Genomic DNA, 20,146 nt, shown 5'->3' with positions numbered 1-20,146 from the left:
CTTCAGGGAGTTGTAGTGCTGCTGCTGCTTTTGCCCACAGTGAAACTCTGAGCCATAAGCCCACCTCCTTCCTACAACAGGACCGCCCAGTGGGGCTAAGTGCAATCCTAGAACTCACGGGATGGAGGGCTCTAAGGGGAACAGACGATTCGTATTGCTCAATTTTCCATCTTAAAATCTTTTTCCAGGATCAAGAAAACGAAATCTCTGGGGACAAAACAATATAAAGCATGGCTAATAAATGCCTGTCACTACATGACTTCTTTACCAATAACTCAAGACGACTCTACTAGTCTTTGCATTTGAGGGAACCAGCACATTCTGAAATCTGTCACTATCTGTAGACTCCGCCGCTGCCATACACAGTGTTTCCCGCTGTTTCTTAACGTCAGGCAGCTTCTCTAGCAGCCCTTCAGAGGCAACACTGCAGAGCTTTCTTGTCTCAAGGACGCTGCAGATTTTATCACCTATCCCACACTCGGGTCCTGCTGAGCCTGCAGAAAGAGGCAGGAGGTTTCAAAGCCACATGTCCTGACTTCACAGGATCACTTGTCCTTCCTTTCTCTTCTGCCCGTCCCCTGAGATGAGAGCTCATGGGAAAGGCAATCTTCTGTAAACACAGGCAAGGGAAATAGTATCAACTGTTAGAGAGCACTGGTATTCAGTGTGCAGACAGCCTTTTCCTAAGCTGTGAGCCTCAAGTGTCTTCTGCACTCAATCCAGCCAGGAGCCTGTGCACATACAGCTCCCCACTGATGAGAGCTAGCAATGGCCTGTTTCTTTAGACACACTGCCCCCTGGGAGGATGCCACTAAGGAGCAAGTGAGGGGGCCTATCTATTCACTTCATGCTTGGAGGGAAGCTATTCCTTCTCCTCATCCTTGTGCCCACCGAGGCTGTGCACGTCCATTAGTGACTAATGTGGTAGGGAGGCATACGAGACACACACACACACACACACACACACACACACACACACACACACACACACACACACACACTCCATTTACCTAGCCGGCCACTCTTAACTGAGAACAACCTCTTATTTTACACTTGCATGACTTTCAATGCCAACTTCCACTGGAAGCTGCCAGTAGCCACTGACAAAATTGTCTCACTCAATTATGATGCCACAGACTGACCTTAACCTGAACCAAATGTTGGAGAACGTCCACTTCCCTGCTGCACATCTGAAATATTTATCCAAGCAGCTTTCCAGTCATAAAGAAACGGGCAGACTTAACACAAAGGTGGATCTCAGAACACTCTGCATCACTGGCTTTAAAACTGACGGTGAGTCTTACTCCTCGATGAGAAAAGTTGTTAGCAAAGACTCCAGGTAGCATTTTTGAGGAGACTGGAGTGACCCTCTGTAGGACAAGGCACTTCATGCCACCACCAACCAGCCACTCTGCATCAATATCCAACAATCAACAAAGATTTTGATCACAGGTAATATACTACAAAATATATTTGTTTAATATAGCCTGGTAAAATAGGACCAGCAAGATGGCTCAGCAGTTAAAAGCACTTGCTATCAAGTCTGAAGTCCTGAGTTTGATCCCAGGAACCCACTTGGTAGAGGAAGAGAATAAATTCCTTCAAGTCGCCCTATGACTTTTACATGTGAACTGTGGCATGCCTGGGCTTACACACACAACAAATGTTTTTTAAAAACGTATATAGTAACTACTAAAAAAGACTAATCTTTCTCTTGGGGAACTAATTCAGGGGTGCACACATGCCATACAAGCGTTCTTTCCTGAGCTACCCACATTTGCCCCTAATTTTTCTTAGTAAAAAATGTATAGACACAAAGATTTTGGCTTTTCCTTTCCCTGTTTCCTGAAGACTGCTTTGTGAAATCCAGGGACGAATGCCGACCTCAGGCCTGCCCTGTCTGTAATTCCAAGGCAAGAGTACCAGGGACGCTGTCTTGATAGGGCCACTGCCATAAGGCATGAGTCCCTTCCATGAGATCACCCTCAGACGACGCCAGGTGCATTCCCACATGCAGGCCAGGCATTTCCTTCCAGCTCAGATGTGAAACTTAGCATCCCAAGCACACACACGCTTTGTGTGTGTGTGTGTGTGTGTGTGTGTAAACATCACATCTACTAGGCTTCCTGAGGAGTGTAACTCGGCTGCTTACAACCATTCAGCATTTTCCAGATAGTGCAGACTCCTCTGCAGCGTATGCAGCTGGGTTTCTACCTGGGCACCCATTCTCTGAGCCATCCTGCTGTATTTATAGCTCTCTAGACACATGCTGCCTTTGCTAGCATACCTTGGAACAGACAGTTGCTTCAGCCTGGAGCATTCTTTCTACCCCTGCCACACCAACCCAACTTTTTCTTCTGGTTTATTAAGTCTCTGTTGAGACATCCCTTCCTCTAGAAATCTCGCTCTTCCTTCCTCAAAATTGGGTGTCTACTCTGTGCAATATGACTCTGCTCTTTGTTGGGTTTAATATCAGCCTCGCTGCTGTGTAGGAAAAAAAAAAAAAAAGCTCTCTGTGGGCAGGAATACTGTCTCTTACTGCTAAGCCCCCAGGGTCTAGCTCAGTGTCTGGCATGTTGTAAGTGTACGAAATGACTCTATGGGCTGCAGATAGGCCTTTCTAGCTTTTCTAACATGATATCATAGCATGTTATTTGGCTGTAATTTGACATAATAAGAGAGGGTTTGGGTTTTAGGTTCCTTGTACTCCTTGCCCCTGAAGGTCTGAAGACTCTTAGCTGACAGCCCTTTGAACTCGCCTGGGTGGCTGGACAGCATCAAGGTTTGTTGGGAGGTGCTTCACCTACCTTCACTGTGCCTTCCACTTCTACAAACCAGCGTCTCAACATGGCCTGGATCTGGCCATCAGTCAGCTCAGGGTTGGCATTGTGGATTTTCTTCTTAACCAGGTCCTCCAGCAGGAGGCGCCTCAGCCGCCAGTAGAAGAAGGTACGGGATGTTTTCCAATCTAAGATGTCCTAGACTCACAGAAGAACATATAGGAATTAGTGTAGTCACTCCAGCACTAGCCCTCAATCTGAAGGAACCCCACAGGCATAAAAAGCCACTCTCCAGAAAAGCCCCTTAGAGACCCCAAAGCTGGCCTAAACTCCCTGCACCTCCAGTACATCCCTACAAACCACAGAACACTGTACACAGCCAGCAGTCTGGCAAATGCTATCCCACACATGACCGTAGTTCGGAAGACGAGACTGAGTTCCCAGGTAACTAGAAAGGGAAGAATCTGTTCTGAGCAGACAGCTCAACTTTCATGCAGATCAAAGGTGAATTAGCTGTCACCATAACCCTGACATGGTTGTAATCCAGCCTGAGGAGCATCTGGATTGCTGTTCACCAACGAAGGCACACATGACTTAGTTTCCTACCAACAATACAGAGCTTGCCTGAGGATTGCATGGAAACCTGAATTATTTTGTTTTAGATGGCAGTGAATATAGAAAAGGGGAAAGATCTCTTAAAAACTGGAAATTGTTTGATCTGCATAAGCTGTGCTGATCTGGCCCCAGCAGCTCCCTGCTTGTGGGCCTATGTTACTTGCAGGGCTCTGAGATGTATGTCAGAAATGGCAACTGTGGTACTTACATTAATAACACCCTTCTCCTGCATCCGGCCTGGGGTGTCATGCAAGTCAGCAAACTGCACAGCTACCTGATGGTAAATGGGAATTAGGAACTCCTCCCGTTCCTTCAACTTGTTCTCCAGCTCCTTCCGCTCAGTGGGGCTTAGCTCTGGGGTGCCTGCAATTACATAAACCTGCCTGTCACACTGCAGGGATCAGGAATCTTGGCGTAGATGCAGCCACAGTCCTTCCCTTTAGGGCCTGGCTTTCCACTGTTGTCACTCTTGGCTACACAACAGCACTCCTGTCCTCCCTTCGTCACACACACAGCCCACGTGTCTCTTCCCTGCAGAGGTCACAAGTATGAAAGCAAGGTGGCAATCCTGCTCTCCAGGTCTGTCTCAAACAGGTCAAGTGATGAAGGTCTGTACCTCTCTCATCAGGTCACTATCTAATAGCAAGGCTCCTCTATCTCCATGAGTCAAGACTGTGCATGGATACCATGCCCATCATTAGAGCAGCTAGACTAGCCCAAATTTAGGATTTTGTAGGAGAGCTTCCCCTGAGACCAGAGCACAGACTAGCAGCTCTGGTTTTTACCAAGTCCTCAACAGGTGCCTAGGAAACTGCTAAGCACTAGAATCACCCCTAAGTTTCAAGATGCTGTATTCCTTAGCTTCCAATGCCAGATTTGGATATTCTTAACCTCAAAGTAGTACAATTCAGTCAGGTAGAGCCAGATCCATGTATCTCATATCAGTTTGATGGATTATCCCCTAGTCTCCCAATCCCTGACCAGGTGACAAAACTTCTAGGTCTTGGGCTAAAAGAGAAGGAACAGGGAAAGAGAAAGCAGACTTTGGTGGATTGCTAAACACAGAACACACAGTACCTTCACCTAGTCAGAGATGATGCTCTTATAACAAGGGAGACCATGCTCAGCTACTGGGTTTTAGTAGAAGTGCTGCTATGTTGCGCTTCCCTTCCTCATTACTTTCAGAGTGGGGTCTGCAATCAATACTGAAAATTTATCTGCCTGCCCAGCAAGGACGAGTACATCTAACTGAAGGGACAATAGGTGACAGCCCTGGTGCTGGAGCTACCTGATGTGTTTTGTCTCCAATGCTGACAAATACATAAGCATAGGTGATAGGATGCAGCAGAGAAAGGTCTGTTTCAAGCATATGCTTGTCTGGGACCAGGTCTTATTTTTCATGCCACTACAAATCATATGCTATCAATGGCCTTGGGCTGCTGAGTGAGCCATAAGTATCATACATAAGCACATGTTAACTGAGCAGGGGTGGGATGCTAGCACTTAGTTTCATTTTATGTGACTTTTGGATGCCCAGCTCCACCTCTCCATTTTAAAACTGTGAGAAGTAGTCACTGACCTGCTGCCTCAGGCCCCATTTAGTCTCCACAATCTCCTGAGGTTATATTCTTTTTAGCAAGAACTTTTTTACCAAGAACTTGTGTGACTCATCAAGGCCACAGAGCAAGAGAGTGACAGCCAGGACTCAGGGAAGCATTGTCCTGAAGCTTTTGGACAGTGTCACACTGCCTTTCTTACTTGCAGAAGACTGGCACTTCTGTAGTAGTGGACCGTTTCAGAAGGCTAAGACATATGGAAGTCATCTCAGTTCTATTGTGTAGCTAAGACCAGGACAATGTCTGCCATGTTCTCAGCAGTGCCAAGATTTAAAGGAGCTTCTCCTATTGCTGTGAGGTTGAGGATGTAAAAATGCTGGGGCCCAAGGCATGGCAGGACTTTTGTGAAGAGAGTTCAACAGAGAACTCCAAATCCTTCAAGATTCTTCTTTTAGGTAAACAGCTGACATTGTACTTGAACGCACGTGTGCATCTATGTGGGCCATACATAATACACACCATTTATTGTGTGTCAAACACTGCACTGAAGTCTTTCAGGATCATATACCTCATAAGTCAACACACACACACACACACACACACACACACACACACACACACACACACGATTCAGACCTAGGGCTGGACAGCTGTTAACCCTGCTGCTAAGCTGAATACTTAGTGCTGCCAAGTGTTTTCCAGGTCGCTTCACATATATTATTTTTTATCCTTACACTCACCTTATGGACAAAGTATCCATTTTATAAACCAGAAAAAAAGAGGCTCTGAAATGTAAAGTGGCACTTAGCTGTTAAGAAACACAGTTAAGATTTACACCTGGGTCTGGCCACCCCCAAAGCCTGTGCTTGTCCTCATTAATGGTACTGAAAGCAGGCAGGTAGATCTCCTAACAGTAGCTGGAGTGTTGGTTCCTGGTGTTTGCAGAATTAAGAGCAGCTTTAACATTTGGATGCAGGAAGAGGAACTACAGGCTGAGGAGAGCCTTCAGGAGGAAAGGGGAGGTTGGGTCAAATGCTCTAGTCTAGAGTTTTGAAGGAATAATGAAATAAATACGACTCTTGTCTTCTCAGGAGCTAGAAAATGAGGCAGTGTTCCCCAAAGGCCACCTCAGAAAAGAAACAGGGCAAGGAGAGGTGTTGACAAGTCTTAGGCATGTAAGAAGGCCCAGAGTCTGCGTGCTTTGTTTTGAGGAAAAGTGTCTCTAAATCTTTTATGTCTTAGGAGCAGAAGGCTGCTCTCAAGTGGGTGCTACCCTTGTGCTGTACACCGAGGGCCATGCTCCCCTGTACAGCACAGCAGCCAGCCCTGGTAATGATTTAGGGGAGATTAACAAATATGTCAATGTCTATTTTCTGCTTAATTTAAAAGCGGTGTCTATAAAGATTTTTGACTTCTGAACCCTGTTCTCCTGAAAGAAAGAAGGTAAGAATGAGGAGGGATAAGGAGTGATTATCCTATCATTGATCGTTTGTCAGGAGCATTTCTTATTCACTGGACTATTGTAAAAAGCTAAGCTCACGATCAATCCTGTAAGCTCCCTGTACAATTAAATATCTTGGAATGGTTTTCTTTCTTTTCTTGCCAGATTGCAGGGCCTCCGGGTTTTTAGGAAAGCAAGTGTGTGTGTATGTGTGTGTATGTGTGTGTGTGTGTGTGTGTGTGTGTGTGTGTGTGTGTGTGTGTGTTTAAAAATATGCTCTACAGAGGACAGCTACTCTTTTCTAGAGTCCTGCCTTAGGCAAAGGCTGAAATGAGAGAAAGGTATGTTGTTCCTGTCCCTTCACAAAATCAAAGTTCTCATGAAATCCTAAAAAACCAAACCTTATCATTTAAGAATCAACATAAAAGAGTTAAACAGATGAGGCATCACTAGCCTAATAAAGTGTGAAGAGCTAATATCACTGAGATGCTATGATGCTTCCATTTCCTCTAACACATCAGAACTGAAAGGTCATGACCTCAAAGATGAGGAGACTAAGAGACAAGTGACTTGCCCAATGCTATAGAACCAGGAAACCAGATCTGGGGCTTGTCGCCTACAGAGTCTAGTCATAGTCCTGGATCTTATTCTCTTAGACTTATTTGTTTTATGTGTATTAGTGTTTCATGTGTGCACCACATGTGGGCCTGGCACCTACAGAGGTCAGAGGTGGCATCACATCCTCTAGAGCTGGAGTTATAGATGTTGTGAGCTGCCATGTGGGTGCGGGAATACAACTCTGGTCCTCTGGAAGAGCAAGTGCTCCAACTGCTGCGCTCTCTCTCCAGTCACAAGTTCTGAGTCCAAACAGCTTAAACTTCTCTGCATGAGTCCCAGGCCAGCAGCCAGTCAGGCATACCCTGAAGCCAGGACAAACAGGACCACCAGAAGAGCAGCCGGCTTCTGGCTTCTGGAGCAGTTGTTGAACACAGAAGGCAGCAGGAGAGGGCCAGCCCTACCCTAGGTCCTAGCAGACACAGCTCAGGGAGGAGGATTTGGGGGGCTGAGACTTTTAAAGCTGAGAATAATGATCCTCAGAAATTGCACCCCTCGTCTAAGCTCGGCTTCTCCTTTACAATCCTAATCTGGGAAATGGGAATAAAGTTTTATTTTTAAAAGAAAGTAATATTAAAGTTTAAATTAAAAAAACACACACAATTTATTTATATTTTATGTATGAGTGCTCTGCATGTATACCTGCATGCCAGAAGAGGGCATTAGATCCTATTACAGATGGTTGTGAGCCACCATGTGGTTGCTGGGAATTGAACTTGGGACCTCCGGAAGAGCAGCCAGTGATCTTAACCTCTCCAGCCCAATATTAAAGTTTTTAAAAACAAAAACATTCTTAGCTTTTCTTATAAGGGAGCTATGTAAATTTAAACCTAACTTTTAACTTCTAATATTACTTTTTAATTTTAAATCTAAGCCTAATTTTAACTTTTATAGGCTTTTCTCCATTCTCTTAAAAAGCAATTTGCTTTGATTAGTTAAAATACAAAGTATACATGAGTTACAAGCTGGATTACCCTCCCTCCAACACCAGATATCAAACCTTGACACTGAGAAGTCACGACAACTGAACTCTTCTTTAGGTTCAAAGATACCAACAAAAGTAGTAGTTAAAATAACTATGCAATCATGTTTCCTATGTTGGGAAAAAAAATTCCTCAATGAATATAGTAAGAAAAATCACGTAAAGTATCTCTGTATTTCTATATCCATAACAGGAGTTTTTTAAAAAACAAAAACCCCAAAACCACAAAAAGCATTTTTGAGAACTGTAAATCAGATCTTGTTTTAAGTGCCCCAAGGGAGCTATTTAGAAGGAACTTTGCAGTGAGTCCTTTGATAAAGCAAATAATCCTTCCGAAATGGGAATAATTTCTCTCAATGCATCTAGGTTTCCCCGCCCACACTCCCATTTTTCATGTCTGCTTTTTTTTTTCAAAAGGGGCCACACCTACCTAAAAACAAATGCATTGTATACTGATTCTAAGTGCAGTCTTCTCAAGGAATGTCCTCGCAATAGTGTGAGTAATCTCTTGTTCACATTTAACTAATCATTACAGTTAACTCAGACTTCCAAATAAGAATAAAAATTGAATATTTCTCCCTTCAGTCCCTTTACCCTCATACAGACATGGCCACATGAGAAAGTGAGGAAACAACACAAAATTTTCTGACTTCTGCTCTCCCTAAATCTGACAGGGATCTGGACCAATTGAGAACAAGCCAGGAAAAGGGCCTTGGACATATTCTGACAATAGCCTTCAGGTAGAGAGAAGCCTGGGTTTACTTGAACAAAATCCCCACCAAGTCCTAATTGTGAATCTTATCTGAGGGAGGGGGAGCAAGGCAGGTGCTTCTTTAAATATAAGTGGATTGAGATCAAACAACCCCCCTCCCAATGTCATGGTCTCACTAAATTACATCGAGCCCAACAGGCTGTAAATTAAAGTGAGGAGGTCGGTTTTTAGCTACTACCACTTAAGATCCTCACTTACCTCCACGATAGAAAACTGTTTCTTCTCAGCTTCTCACCACAAACACACTCCATGCATTACAGGTAAGACACCACTTTCAAGGCATATGTACTGGGACATCTTTATTTCCTTGTCTCAACTTCCTAGGCAGGTAACTCTGCCTCAGACAAGCAATACTGACTCTTTTTAGTTTATAACAGCTTGAAGAGATGGGAAAATGCACACTTTGATAGTAAACCCTGAATCTCCATCACCCAAGATAATCCTTTTTAGGTAATTCTTGCTGATAAAGAGGTAGCTTTCGAGAAAGGCATTCTAGAATTTTTTACATGCATATCTTCAACTGCCACAGATCTCCACAGGTACCTCAGGTCATCAGGCATGCTGGATGCTAGTTAGGCCTGAAAGATCAGGCGAGGGCCAGGAAGGTGCTGAACATGTGTCAGCCATCAGGGCAGTTCCATATGCATAGAACTATGGAGCTACATGGCAGGATGCCCAGCTGTTTGGGAGCAGGGCCATGATAGAGAACAAGGGTCCCCTACATGTCTCCTTTACCCAGGTGCTTGCTGTATTGAGGGAGAGGGACAGTGGGGAACTAAAATTGCTTTGCGCTTGGGCTAGATAGTTCTTTCTCCATCTAAATTGATTTGTTATTTCTCTCTGCATGTAAAGAGTCTTCTATGGGAAGACCTCAGCTCATAGCACAGCAGCATTCCTGCTCCCCAGCCATTCTCCTGCTCTGGTTCTGAGAAGAAGCACAAGGATGATATTGAGACACAGAAAGGCCTTGGAGGGAAGGAATTTATTTCCTAAGCCCCAAATGGTGGGATGTAATCCTCCCTTGAACAACTCTACCAAGGCCTGCATTTAAGAACACAGGGTCAGAACTGGCTTAGCAATGGGACATTCTGCTATGTGAACTTAGTTCACTTACTTTTAAAGGGCAATTATTTTGCTGTTATTACTGTAGATCTGCAAACTTCTTGTCCAAATCAGCCACAGAAAATGGTAAAAACTCATTTAAAAAAATGTAAACTCCTGATTTCAATCCTTAGCTCTCTTACTTCATGTATCTATCAAGTAAAGAGTTTGGAAGAGATGAAGTTAACTGTTTAGATAGTATTATTCATATCCTTAGGGAATGAATTGTAATTTTGTGCAGCCAATCAGTCTGCACTGGTTAGTCTAGGTGCTCTGTGAGTGTTCCTCAGTACAGAAGCTGACTGGAAGGAGATTGGAAACACAAGATAACACCCACTCCCATAGGCTTTCTCCTAAATCACATTACCTCTGTGCAGTTGGTTTTAGCTCACAAAGGGAAAGAATCCCTGTTTGACTTAGACCAGGCTCAGTATTCAGCTTAGGGACTGAGAATTCTATTCTGTGCCCTCACATATGTTTATTGTATATCTTGGTAGACATGTTTAATCTTGATTTTTTGTTTCAATTTTCCAATCTGTAAAATGAGGTCACTGTTCACCTACTTTGTAAAAGGTATTTTCATAGTCTTTGTTTTTGGGGTTGTGAAAGAAGCCAGAAGCCAGTGTCAACTCTCCCTACATTGGGTTTATATTATGTTGTAGTGCATCAAGCCAACCTGCTGTCATAACTGTACTTGAGTAGTCTCTGAAAGGCTGCAAATACCTGTAAATAACATGTCTATGCTTAGGCAACTATTTCTAGTTTACACCTACTCATGTTCCCAAAGTGCCTGGAGTCAGAGCTTGCTTCATATTTAGCAGACTATAGATTCATCCATCCATCCATCCATCCATCCATCCATCCATCCATCCATCCATCCATCCATCCATCCATCCATTTTTTCTTTTCTTTTCTTGGTTTTTCGAGACAGGGTTTCTCTGAGTGGCCCTGGCTGCCCTGGAACTCACTCTGGAGACCAGGCTGTCCTTGAACTCAGGGATCTGCCTGCCTCTGACTCCCGAGTTCTGGGCATAGATTCTTCTTTGAGTGTCATTGTTTGGTCAAGGTTAAATAAATATGGTTTTCTTCAGCATGGATAGGAAATTGATAATGAGATGATTCGTAACAAATGATTAAATGGCCATCGCTTGGGAATCTCCTCCCTCTTCCCTACACATGCTTCTAAAGTTAAAGGTGCTAGATAGAGATGGGAGCAACAACACTTTCTATGAGGAGAAGGAAGCTGTGGCCCCACACCCCTTACCACCCAGTCCTTCTGCAAACAGATGTGGAGAGGATCCTCTTACTACCATCCCGTTACTCACAGGGATGATAACAGCCATTGGGGGGTTAAAAAGAGGCAGTGAACCCCCAGTTAATGAGTAGGAATTCAGCAGGCAGTGCAAGATAAATGGGGCTCTCTCTGCTTCTGCTAGAGTCAGCATGAACTGCGGCCCCGCGGCTTGTTTGTGGCAAATGGAGTGCGCGAAATATCAAAGGGCAGTGATCCAGAAGAAGACCGACTTTGACAAATTTTAAATTGGCCAGAAAGAAAACCAGGGGGGGAAAAAGGAAAAAAAAAAAAAGAGGAAAAAAAATAAATGAAAGAAAATTAGGCAATTCTTTGTGTCCTACAATTGTGGCGTCGCTGCCTTTGTACAGAATTATTGGTAAAACAGCAGCGACGATCACTGGATGCTGGGAGCAATTATGAGCCACCTAAGTGAGATGCTTATCAGTGGCCGAAGCTTTTAGAGCTTCGCTGTGTACAGTTGTAAGTAACTCGCTCTTGGGCTGCAGTCACTTTAATTAAAGTGTATGGGGTTGGTCAGAAGTAATTATCTTGTTTGGAAAAGAAAGGAGAAAAAAAGCACCTCCACAAATCTGGCGGCAGTAGATTTCAGAACAACTTCTGCCAGGCTCCTTTGTGTGTGCTTCCCCCAGAAAGGGTCAGGCTGCGGGGCAGCGGGGTTAGTGTTTGGTTGCTGTTACCTGACAGCAAACAATGGGGACACAAACGGATGATTGTAACTCAAGTCACCACTTTTGGCAAACAACCTGGGCCAGGCTTCAACTGCTTAGACACGCAGCCTCCATAGTATAGGCACTCAGGAGCTTTTCTGATCCTACATGGTAAAGATAATCGAATCCTCAAATAGTATTTCATTAAACTGTTCCTTGGAACATAAATGAGCCAGCGTCTTTCTGCCTTCCCATTTACTGGGCTGTACTACTTTTTTTTTTTTTTTTTTTTTTTTTTTTGGTTTTTCGAGACAGGGTTTCTCTGTGTAGCTTTGCGCCTTTCCTGGAGCTCACTTGGTAGCCCAGGCTGGCCTCGAACTCACAGAGATCCGCCTGGCTCTGCCTCCCGAGTGCTGGGATTAAAGGCGTGCGCCACCAACGCCCGGCGGGCTGTACTACTTTTTAAACATAACCTCTCTATTCCTTCAGAGAAACAAAAACACAATAAAACAAATCAATCCTAAGCAATCTTTACTGACATAGTGATTCAGTGAAAGAAAAACCAGTGTTGTAAAAGTATCCACAAGTCATTATGGGGCTCCTACAGTCTTCTTCCAAGGCTCTGAAAACAAATGAGTGACAGAATACTGGCTGGATGCATGGTGTGCAAATGCTCTGAGGGCTATGACTGCTGAAGCCACTATTTGGAGGCCTATAGTGCACAATCTTTACTTCCATTTTCTGTAGCTCAGGTTGACCCCAGGACACTGTTTGGGTAGAGACTGGCTTTTCTATAATGTGACACTGACTCACAAGCCCCAGAAATAAAACAGCTGTCCAAAGAGACTACAGAAATAAGAAATATTTAAGTTGCAGATATTCTCCACCTGATTAGCTTGCCTCCCAAAGCAACCTCTAGCTAATGATACTCTACAAGAACATCCCATTAAGTGGGTTATCTGCACTTTAAGGAAATGTCCGAAGAAAAATCATGTGACTTTTCTTTTTCAATGCCCACCTTCCCTCCTATCACACTATTTCATTCTACCAGGGTTCTTACCATATAGAGGATAGTAAATAAAGATCATCATGAATTTGATCAAATGCTTCAGTGCCTCCTCCCCTGACCTATGAATGCACTCATTACAAATCAGCTGAATGGCTCATTGATTTGCCAGGAGGACAAGCAGACGTACCCAATCGCTCAGCCAAGTGGATGTAGACTGGGTCTACCCGACGCATGGTTTTCACCAGATCCTTTTTGCGGAATTTGATTTCTACTGTCCCTTCTGGTTCCAGAACAGATCCCCTGGATGAAAAAAAAAGAAAAGAAAAGAAAACAAAACAAAACAGAGGACTTTAAAGGAAAGAAGACACAGAATGAAGCCAGTTATAATTTGTGGACCAGGAAATAGCTTCATTACTGTTCTGGACACCCATGATTTCCAGAAGTTACCCTTGGGAAAAAAAAAAGCAGGTACCTAAGATGTATCTAAGTGAGGTATGAGAAAGGCCTAGCATAAAGAAATTAAAATAATTCTCATTACCCCACCAGTAGATTTCCATCTCAAAGAGAGAACACAGATTCCACCACTGACAGCTGGTGAAGGTGGCAGGCATCACGTTTCTGTTCTTCAGAAAAGCAAACAAAACAAAACCCCAAAAGGGAGGCCCCTAGCAGAGGAACCACCTCCAGTTCTTGGGCTGTACTTGTGTGTGTAGGATGGGGGTTACTGTTGATGACTGTCCTGTACCACAGCGGTTAATCTGCTCCTGAAAGCAGACACACTAGGCCAGGCTGAGAGGCATTAGACATATATATATTTCTTAATGGACTTAAACTCTGAGGCCTTTATTTTGCTAACTTCCATAGCACCAGACAGGATGCTTTACCTATCTCTCTGATCTGTGTATCAGGGGATAGCTTAGGACTTAAAAATAATAAATTTGGTGTAGAATGTCAGCCAAGGGATTCAACAGTGAAACTATTAGTTTCCTAACATTTGGGGAGAAAGAAAGAAAGAAAGTGAGTATTCCAATAAAATGATGGCATGTAGTAAAGTATATGGACAATGATGTTCATGGTCTCCGGAAAGGATCAGAAACATGTTATGAGAGGTGCTAGGCTTGATTTGTCTTATTTAGTTTCAAGAACTACCTTCTTACAGATATGGGCTTCTCTGCAGTTTTTTTTTTTTTGGTGGTGGGGGGCGAGTTGCAAACATAGTTCTTTAGCATCTTAGAATACCAGAGTAAAGCTTTGGGCTCCAAGAGAAGGGAGCAGCTTTGGTCTGGAGTCACAGTGTGTGGGTTCTGTGATGCATATCAATGACAACTGAGCTCATTAACAGGAGACACAGTCCCAGAAGAGCAAAGGCCACTCCAAATTTATCTACAATTAGTGGGTTAAACATGGAACTGGGCTAGAGAGATGGCTCAGTGGTTAAGAGTACTTGCTGCTCTTCCAGAGGACCTGTATTTGATTCTTCGCATTCATGACGGCTTACAACTGTCTCATTCCAGCTCCAGGGATCTGACACCCTCTTCTGACCTTTATAGACAGCTCCCACACACGGTATATATTCATAGACACATGCACATACACGTAAATAAAAACAAATCTTTAACATACACAACATCAACCCCTAGAAAGTCCTGATTACATTTGAGTCTTTCCTTCCTTTAAGTTCCTTTTGCACCAAAAAGAGATGTTAAGAGTCATATCCAAATAGCGAACAGGAAAAGAGAATCTTTCTGAGTTTGGAAGGGCATGGAAGAGAGAACTTTGTGGTAAAATGATGTAGACTAGGATGAAAAAACCAGATTCCAGCCTGGTTTCTTCCTCATGCCAGCAGACACTATTTAGATAGCCCATTTTTCTCACCTTGGAGTCCTTTGGGAATGGAAAGATTCAAATGAAGTTGTTTTGGCTATACTTTTCCCTGGGGGTAGGGAGACCAATAGCTAAAGGGTCCCCAGAGGCCTTGAATGCAATAAAGAATGTACGATACCTGCTTTCTCGGTCAGCGTACATCTCCATGTGCCGAGGGTTGATGGTAGGGTCAATCACAACCCATGAACCACCCCGCAGCTCAGCCTGGGGAGGAATGTAAACCATAACAGGCTGGGAACATTCCCGCAAGCCATCCACAATGTAAGCGCCAAACTTGAGCACTTGGTCATACATATCTATGGAGAACAAGACAGATTAGAAACAATCAAATTTCTCCTCCTCAAAGCAGAGCTTTTTGTTATGAGATACACAGAACAGACTTTGATGGCCCACTGTGTCTCCATGGAAGAAGTGACAGGATTGGGAGTTCCAGCCACCATGGGACCTGTGCCATCCCAAAGGCTACCGAGATTGCTGTCTCCACCTGTACCCTACTCGAGACTTCAGAGGAGCTTCAAAAGCACAATACAGAAATGCAGTCATTCACAAGACACAGTATGCAAAGCCTACAATTAAATATCCATTTTATACCCTCCTTGCATTTCGGTATTCTGGTTTCACCACATTAATTCATACTTGCTCTACAAACGTTACGTATTTTTCATGTCAATATGTGATTGCTCTCACTACATTAAGTTTTCTGAAGGAAGAAACTATTCTAGCTTTTTTCAATTCCTTTCATGATCCTTAGTGTACAATGAGTTCTTAAAATATGCAGCTAATGGCAATGGGTATTAAAAAAAAGGTTCATCCCTATAAAGTGGAGCCAGGAGTGTTAGGGCATACCTATAATCTCTGTACTTGGGAGGCCAAGGCAGAAGAATTGTGAGTTGTAAGGCCAGCCTGGACAACAGGGTTCCAGATCAGCTTGAGCAACTTAGTGAGACCTTGTTTCAAAAATAAGATAAAAACTGGACTTTTCATCCCTGCATACACAAAAAGGCCTGCCAGTACCGAAACATAGTCAGTGCTTAAAGTTGGTACTGAATGAATGAATGAGCATATATACTTTTGAAAGAATATAAGAAAAATTATTTAATAATTGTAGCTTTATAGGATATCAGTGAGAAGAAAAATTATATATGCACACTCACATATGAAATCTCACATGGCCACATGAAGAGCCAACCTTTTCTTTCTGTTCGAGAATACTCTGCAGTCCCCACAAAGGCCAGAACTAGCTTGCAAAGATCCTTGGGATCAGTCCTTTATTTCCCAGTGTTTTATGGCTGCTTCCCATTTCCCAGCTCCCTAAAGTTTAAACATTGCTAGTGTTAGGATTCTGATTCCAGACACTTAATGAGTGCTTCAGTGGAGCCACAAAGGATCCTTCCAAACAACAAATGACAGATTCAATCAGGTTCCAAGTTTCCTATCCAGACAGGATCTCAATTCAGAATAAATTCTGAAAAATCCAAGGCAAAGAAGCATTTTTCAGGAAGTAAAGAGCAAACCAAATAGAAACTACTTTCATTGTAGTTACGAGCAAATTAAACTGCCACCTTCTCCAGAGTGAAAATGGCTCTCTCTATATTCAGACCATCACTGAGCACAGCTTACTTCGAGGCTCATGCCTTTGGCCATTGCTCTCACAGATAAGCCAGGTTTAGGACTTCAGAAATTTCAGGTTGCCCCAGGATACATTTCCTAGTCTATGTGAAACGTGTATGGTCATATACTCTGTACATATGATCAGAGTGAAGACATTTATTTCTTTGGGTGGAAAGCAAAGACCAAAAAAAATTTACTGCTAATTGCACAACTGCTGTATGAAGAGCGGGAATAAAGGACTTTAAGCGCTTTACGCTAATTCCGTGCTTATGAAAATAATTGCTCAGTTCAAATTATTTTAACTAAATTAATTCTTTAGTGGATATTTCAACCAGTGCTACATAATAAAATAATTGTGTAATTAGCAGTACATTTTTCAGTACTGCCAAGAGAACAGTTTCAGAACAAGTAGCAGAAAGGAGCAGCCCTCTTGGTATGTGCACAAAGGATAAATGGAAAGTGTAGATAAAAGATGAAAATAAACAGAAGATAGAACAAAAGTCATTTGACTTGAAGAAAAATGACGTTACAGGTAAAGACAGTCTCCAGCCACTTTCTTCATTTTTGTTAAAAGTATACTTAGACACCATTTGACTTCACACTGTATGGAATTGGGATGAAGTTAAGTGAAGATTTTTCATTTTTATGAAAAGTACTTTGGCTTTTCCTTATCGTCTGGGTAGATTACTGTATACCAGGAGTCATGACTGTACACACACACACACACATACACATACACACACACACACTCACTCATGTGCCCAGATATAGATGCACAACATTAATAATCAGAATATTATCTTTTTCCTATACCCATGTTATAGCTAGTAAAAGGAAGTTTAGTTAAGCAAGAATAAGTGGCGGAGATGACATTCAAATGCAGTTTTTCTTCTCAGATAGGGTTTCACTCTGTAGCCAGGTTGGCCTTGAACTTATAATCCTCCTGTCTTTGCATCCTGATTGCTGAGATTACAAGTATGCATTTCCATGCCCAGCTTCAAACTCCATCTTATGACTTTAAAGTTACCATTCCACTGCCTCACTTTACTCATCCTTACTGCTGGGAGAGAGAGGCTTTCGAGGAATCTCTAACATTTAATGGCTGACTACACTAAAACCAGAAGAGACTTGAGTGATTGAACCTATCTAAATGTGACCTGGATTTCCTTTATGTTCAGAGATGTCAGGAACTGTATTGATGGTACTAGCAGTTATGTGATGGGCTTGGATCTGGCTGCCAAACAAATATCTTTAGGCACTAAAACTGATGTAGAAAAAGGACTTTAGGCTTCTTTAAAGCTGCCATGCTTAGAGCTAAAATAACACCTCCATCCCCCCAGAACACCAACAGACCCATAATGCAACTGTTAAAACACCCCCAAACAGGCTATTCAAATATAAACACAAAGCAACTTCTACAATTAATATGCTAGTACTGAACTGCAAATTTCCCCAAACCAGGTATTTTGAAACAATGATCTCTGACATACAAATGTCTGAAATCCCTTCATATTTAAGAAATAGAGTAAAAACTTAGCAAAGGCTATCAGGGGTGGGGGGATCTCCAAGGGTTTATGCTGGATTCAGTTCGGGACATTTAAAGCCATGCATGTGCTTGTCATTCCTGGTGCCTGAGAAAAGCAACTGGACTGGAAATAGAAATATTGATCCGTTCTTTACTGGAAAGGAAGGAGCTTTCTAGCATCCTGGGAAAATACATCTGCATGAATGGTGATCACACCCAGCACCCAGGTATCTTCTCTGCCTGGGGCTTTCATTGTTATACAACATGGATAAGCTGTGGCAGCCACATGCACCAAACAAGGGGTGGGGTGTGGAAGCATCTCCACAGTGCCCCACACCCGCAAACTGGAGGGGATCTTATTGGCTTAGGCAAGATTATGTTAGGCTCTGAGGTAAACATTAGGCATACACAAGCTGCATACGTGTAATGTCTCTCAGGAGTTCATTACGGCTGGCGGACATTGTATTTCAACATCCAAGTAATCAGAGACTTTAAAATAGACTTTCATTCCAGTTAAAGTTTTCAATAAATGTGGTTTTTTATTGTTATTTATAACCTGTCCTAGGAAAAAATAATAAGTATAACACGAAAAGCCAACTGAGAGTGACCCTGTAGCACCAGCAGTGAGGCGGCTTAATATCACTGGGATTTGCATCCTATCAAGCTATTCACGCTGAGGCTGGGACCCTGGTGCTAATTTCTAGTAAATTTCACGCTTGATGTCTCCCTGTTGTGGGTCATTGCCGGTTCGTCTAAATAAACTGCTTCCAAATGGCTCTTCCATCTAAATATTCAGCCAGTTTTTATAATTTAATTTTGCATTATGCTGAATAGCCTTCCGGCCAGATAGAACTCATTGGAAAAAAAGCACCAATACCATCTTGACAAGCTTTTATTTATTTATTTATATTTTTTACTGCTCGAATTAGACCTCCTAGGCCGACTAGTAAAGAGTTTTTTTTCCCCCTCCACTAATGTCAATTTTCAGCATAGCAAGAGCTGTCTCTAATCTTTTCCTACTCATTACACACAATTTTGGAGTCATTTTACCCACAGTGCAGTCGGCTCCTGGCTGTGTGTTTGTGTGCACTGAGGGATGGCATAATTGTTTATTTTCCCTCCCTGCATAATCCCCAGCCAGTATTGAAACCAAAACTGCAAACATCTCCCCAAGGGATGTGAAGAATGACAAGAGGCTCTCAGTTTAGGTCCCTTTACATGAGATAATATGTGGGAGACAGCCTGACCTGTATGTACACAGGAGAGCCTGTTCTTCCCCTTCTTGCTTTCACACAGATCTCCACTTCCCCTGAAGTCTATTTGTATTACATGATGTGTAAATGGATGCATCACATCAAAATTCAGAAGAAAGAACTTTACTCTGGACTATATTGGGCCAATAACTCATTTCCAACCAGGGACAGGAAGGAGGGGGTGGCAGTTATTATTTAATGAGCAGGGTTTAGTTGAAAATGATAAAGTCTGGGATAGCAGTAATACTAGTTGTCAAAAAGCACTATGAAGGTAGCTACCAATAAATGCTACACTTAGAAATGGTTAAAATGGGGTTGGGCCTGGCTAGTGCTTGGATGGGAGAAATGGTTAAAATGAGGATCATGTGTATTTTACCACAATTAAGAAAATAACTTTTTTTGAGACAAGAAGTTACTATATAGAGCAAGCTAATTTTTAATTTGCTATTATATTCAGAAAACAAACAAAAACCAAAAATCACTTGAGCTCTAGCTATTTCTTCCTGCAATAACCATGGACATTTCCAAAGGAGGGGAAATAAATAGACAAGTAATAACTTTCTCAGGATATCTAGGGATGCTCCAAGTTGACTGGTTCTGTTCCTGGACTCTGGTCAGCCGGAGGGGGAGAGAGAGAAGGGGGGAGGGGGAGAATGAGGAGAGGGAGAGAGAGAGGTCAGGCAGGATGGTTCAGTGGGTAAAGGCACTTGGTGAGCAAATCTGGCAACAGAGTTAGATCTTGAACTCATGCAAAGGACAGAATTGACTACATAAAGCATTATGGTGTGCTTATATGCGTATGTACCCCATATCACACACATACACACATTTAAAAAAGAGAGATGGATCTACATTCTTCTATCAACTCTTGTCATTTTTTTAAAAAAGAGATTTACTTACTCCAAGCCTCAATTCATGTGAACTGCAAACAGCAGTTTGCTGCATCTCTTAGAGGTGCTTCCCGTGATTACAAAGGCCAACACGAAAGCAGTTAATACAGTTTCCAGTGCAAAGATTCATTAACCCTTCCACACCACACT

The 20,146-nt window shown here is 42.8% G+C and overlaps 1 protein-coding gene across 5 annotated transcripts in view; it reads right to left on the bottom strand.

Annotated features, from left to right (window-relative positions):
- Acaca (acetyl-CoA carboxylase alpha) overlaps positions 1 to 20,146 on the bottom strand; it is a 268,884-nt gene that overhangs the window by 7,642 nt on the left and 241,096 nt on the right. For all 5 annotated transcript variants that reach the window (XM_006983168.4, XM_006983169.4, XM_006983170.4 and 2 more), the window contains 4 exons: positions 14,836 to 15,013; positions 13,021 to 13,133; positions 3,604 to 3,758; positions 2,808 to 2,978 (listed from right to left, as the gene is read on the bottom strand). In XM_006983168.4, the coding sequence (XP_006983230.1) occupies positions 2,808 to 2,978; positions 3,604 to 3,758; positions 13,021 to 13,133; positions 14,836 to 15,013 (617 nt within the window). The remainder of the gene's footprint in view (positions 1 to 2,807; positions 2,979 to 3,603; positions 3,759 to 13,020; positions 13,134 to 14,835; positions 15,014 to 20,146) is intronic.

The sequence above is a fragment of the Peromyscus maniculatus genome, chromosome 8 (genome assembly GCF_049852395.1).
Source record: "Peromyscus maniculatus bairdii isolate BWxNUB_F1_BW_parent chromosome 8, HU_Pman_BW_mat_3.1, whole genome shotgun sequence".
Lineage (NCBI taxonomy): Eukaryota > Metazoa > Chordata > Mammalia > Rodentia > Cricetidae > Peromyscus > Peromyscus maniculatus.
Note: the sequence above shows the minus strand (reverse complement) of the source record. Positions and strands in the feature narration are given on the sequence as shown.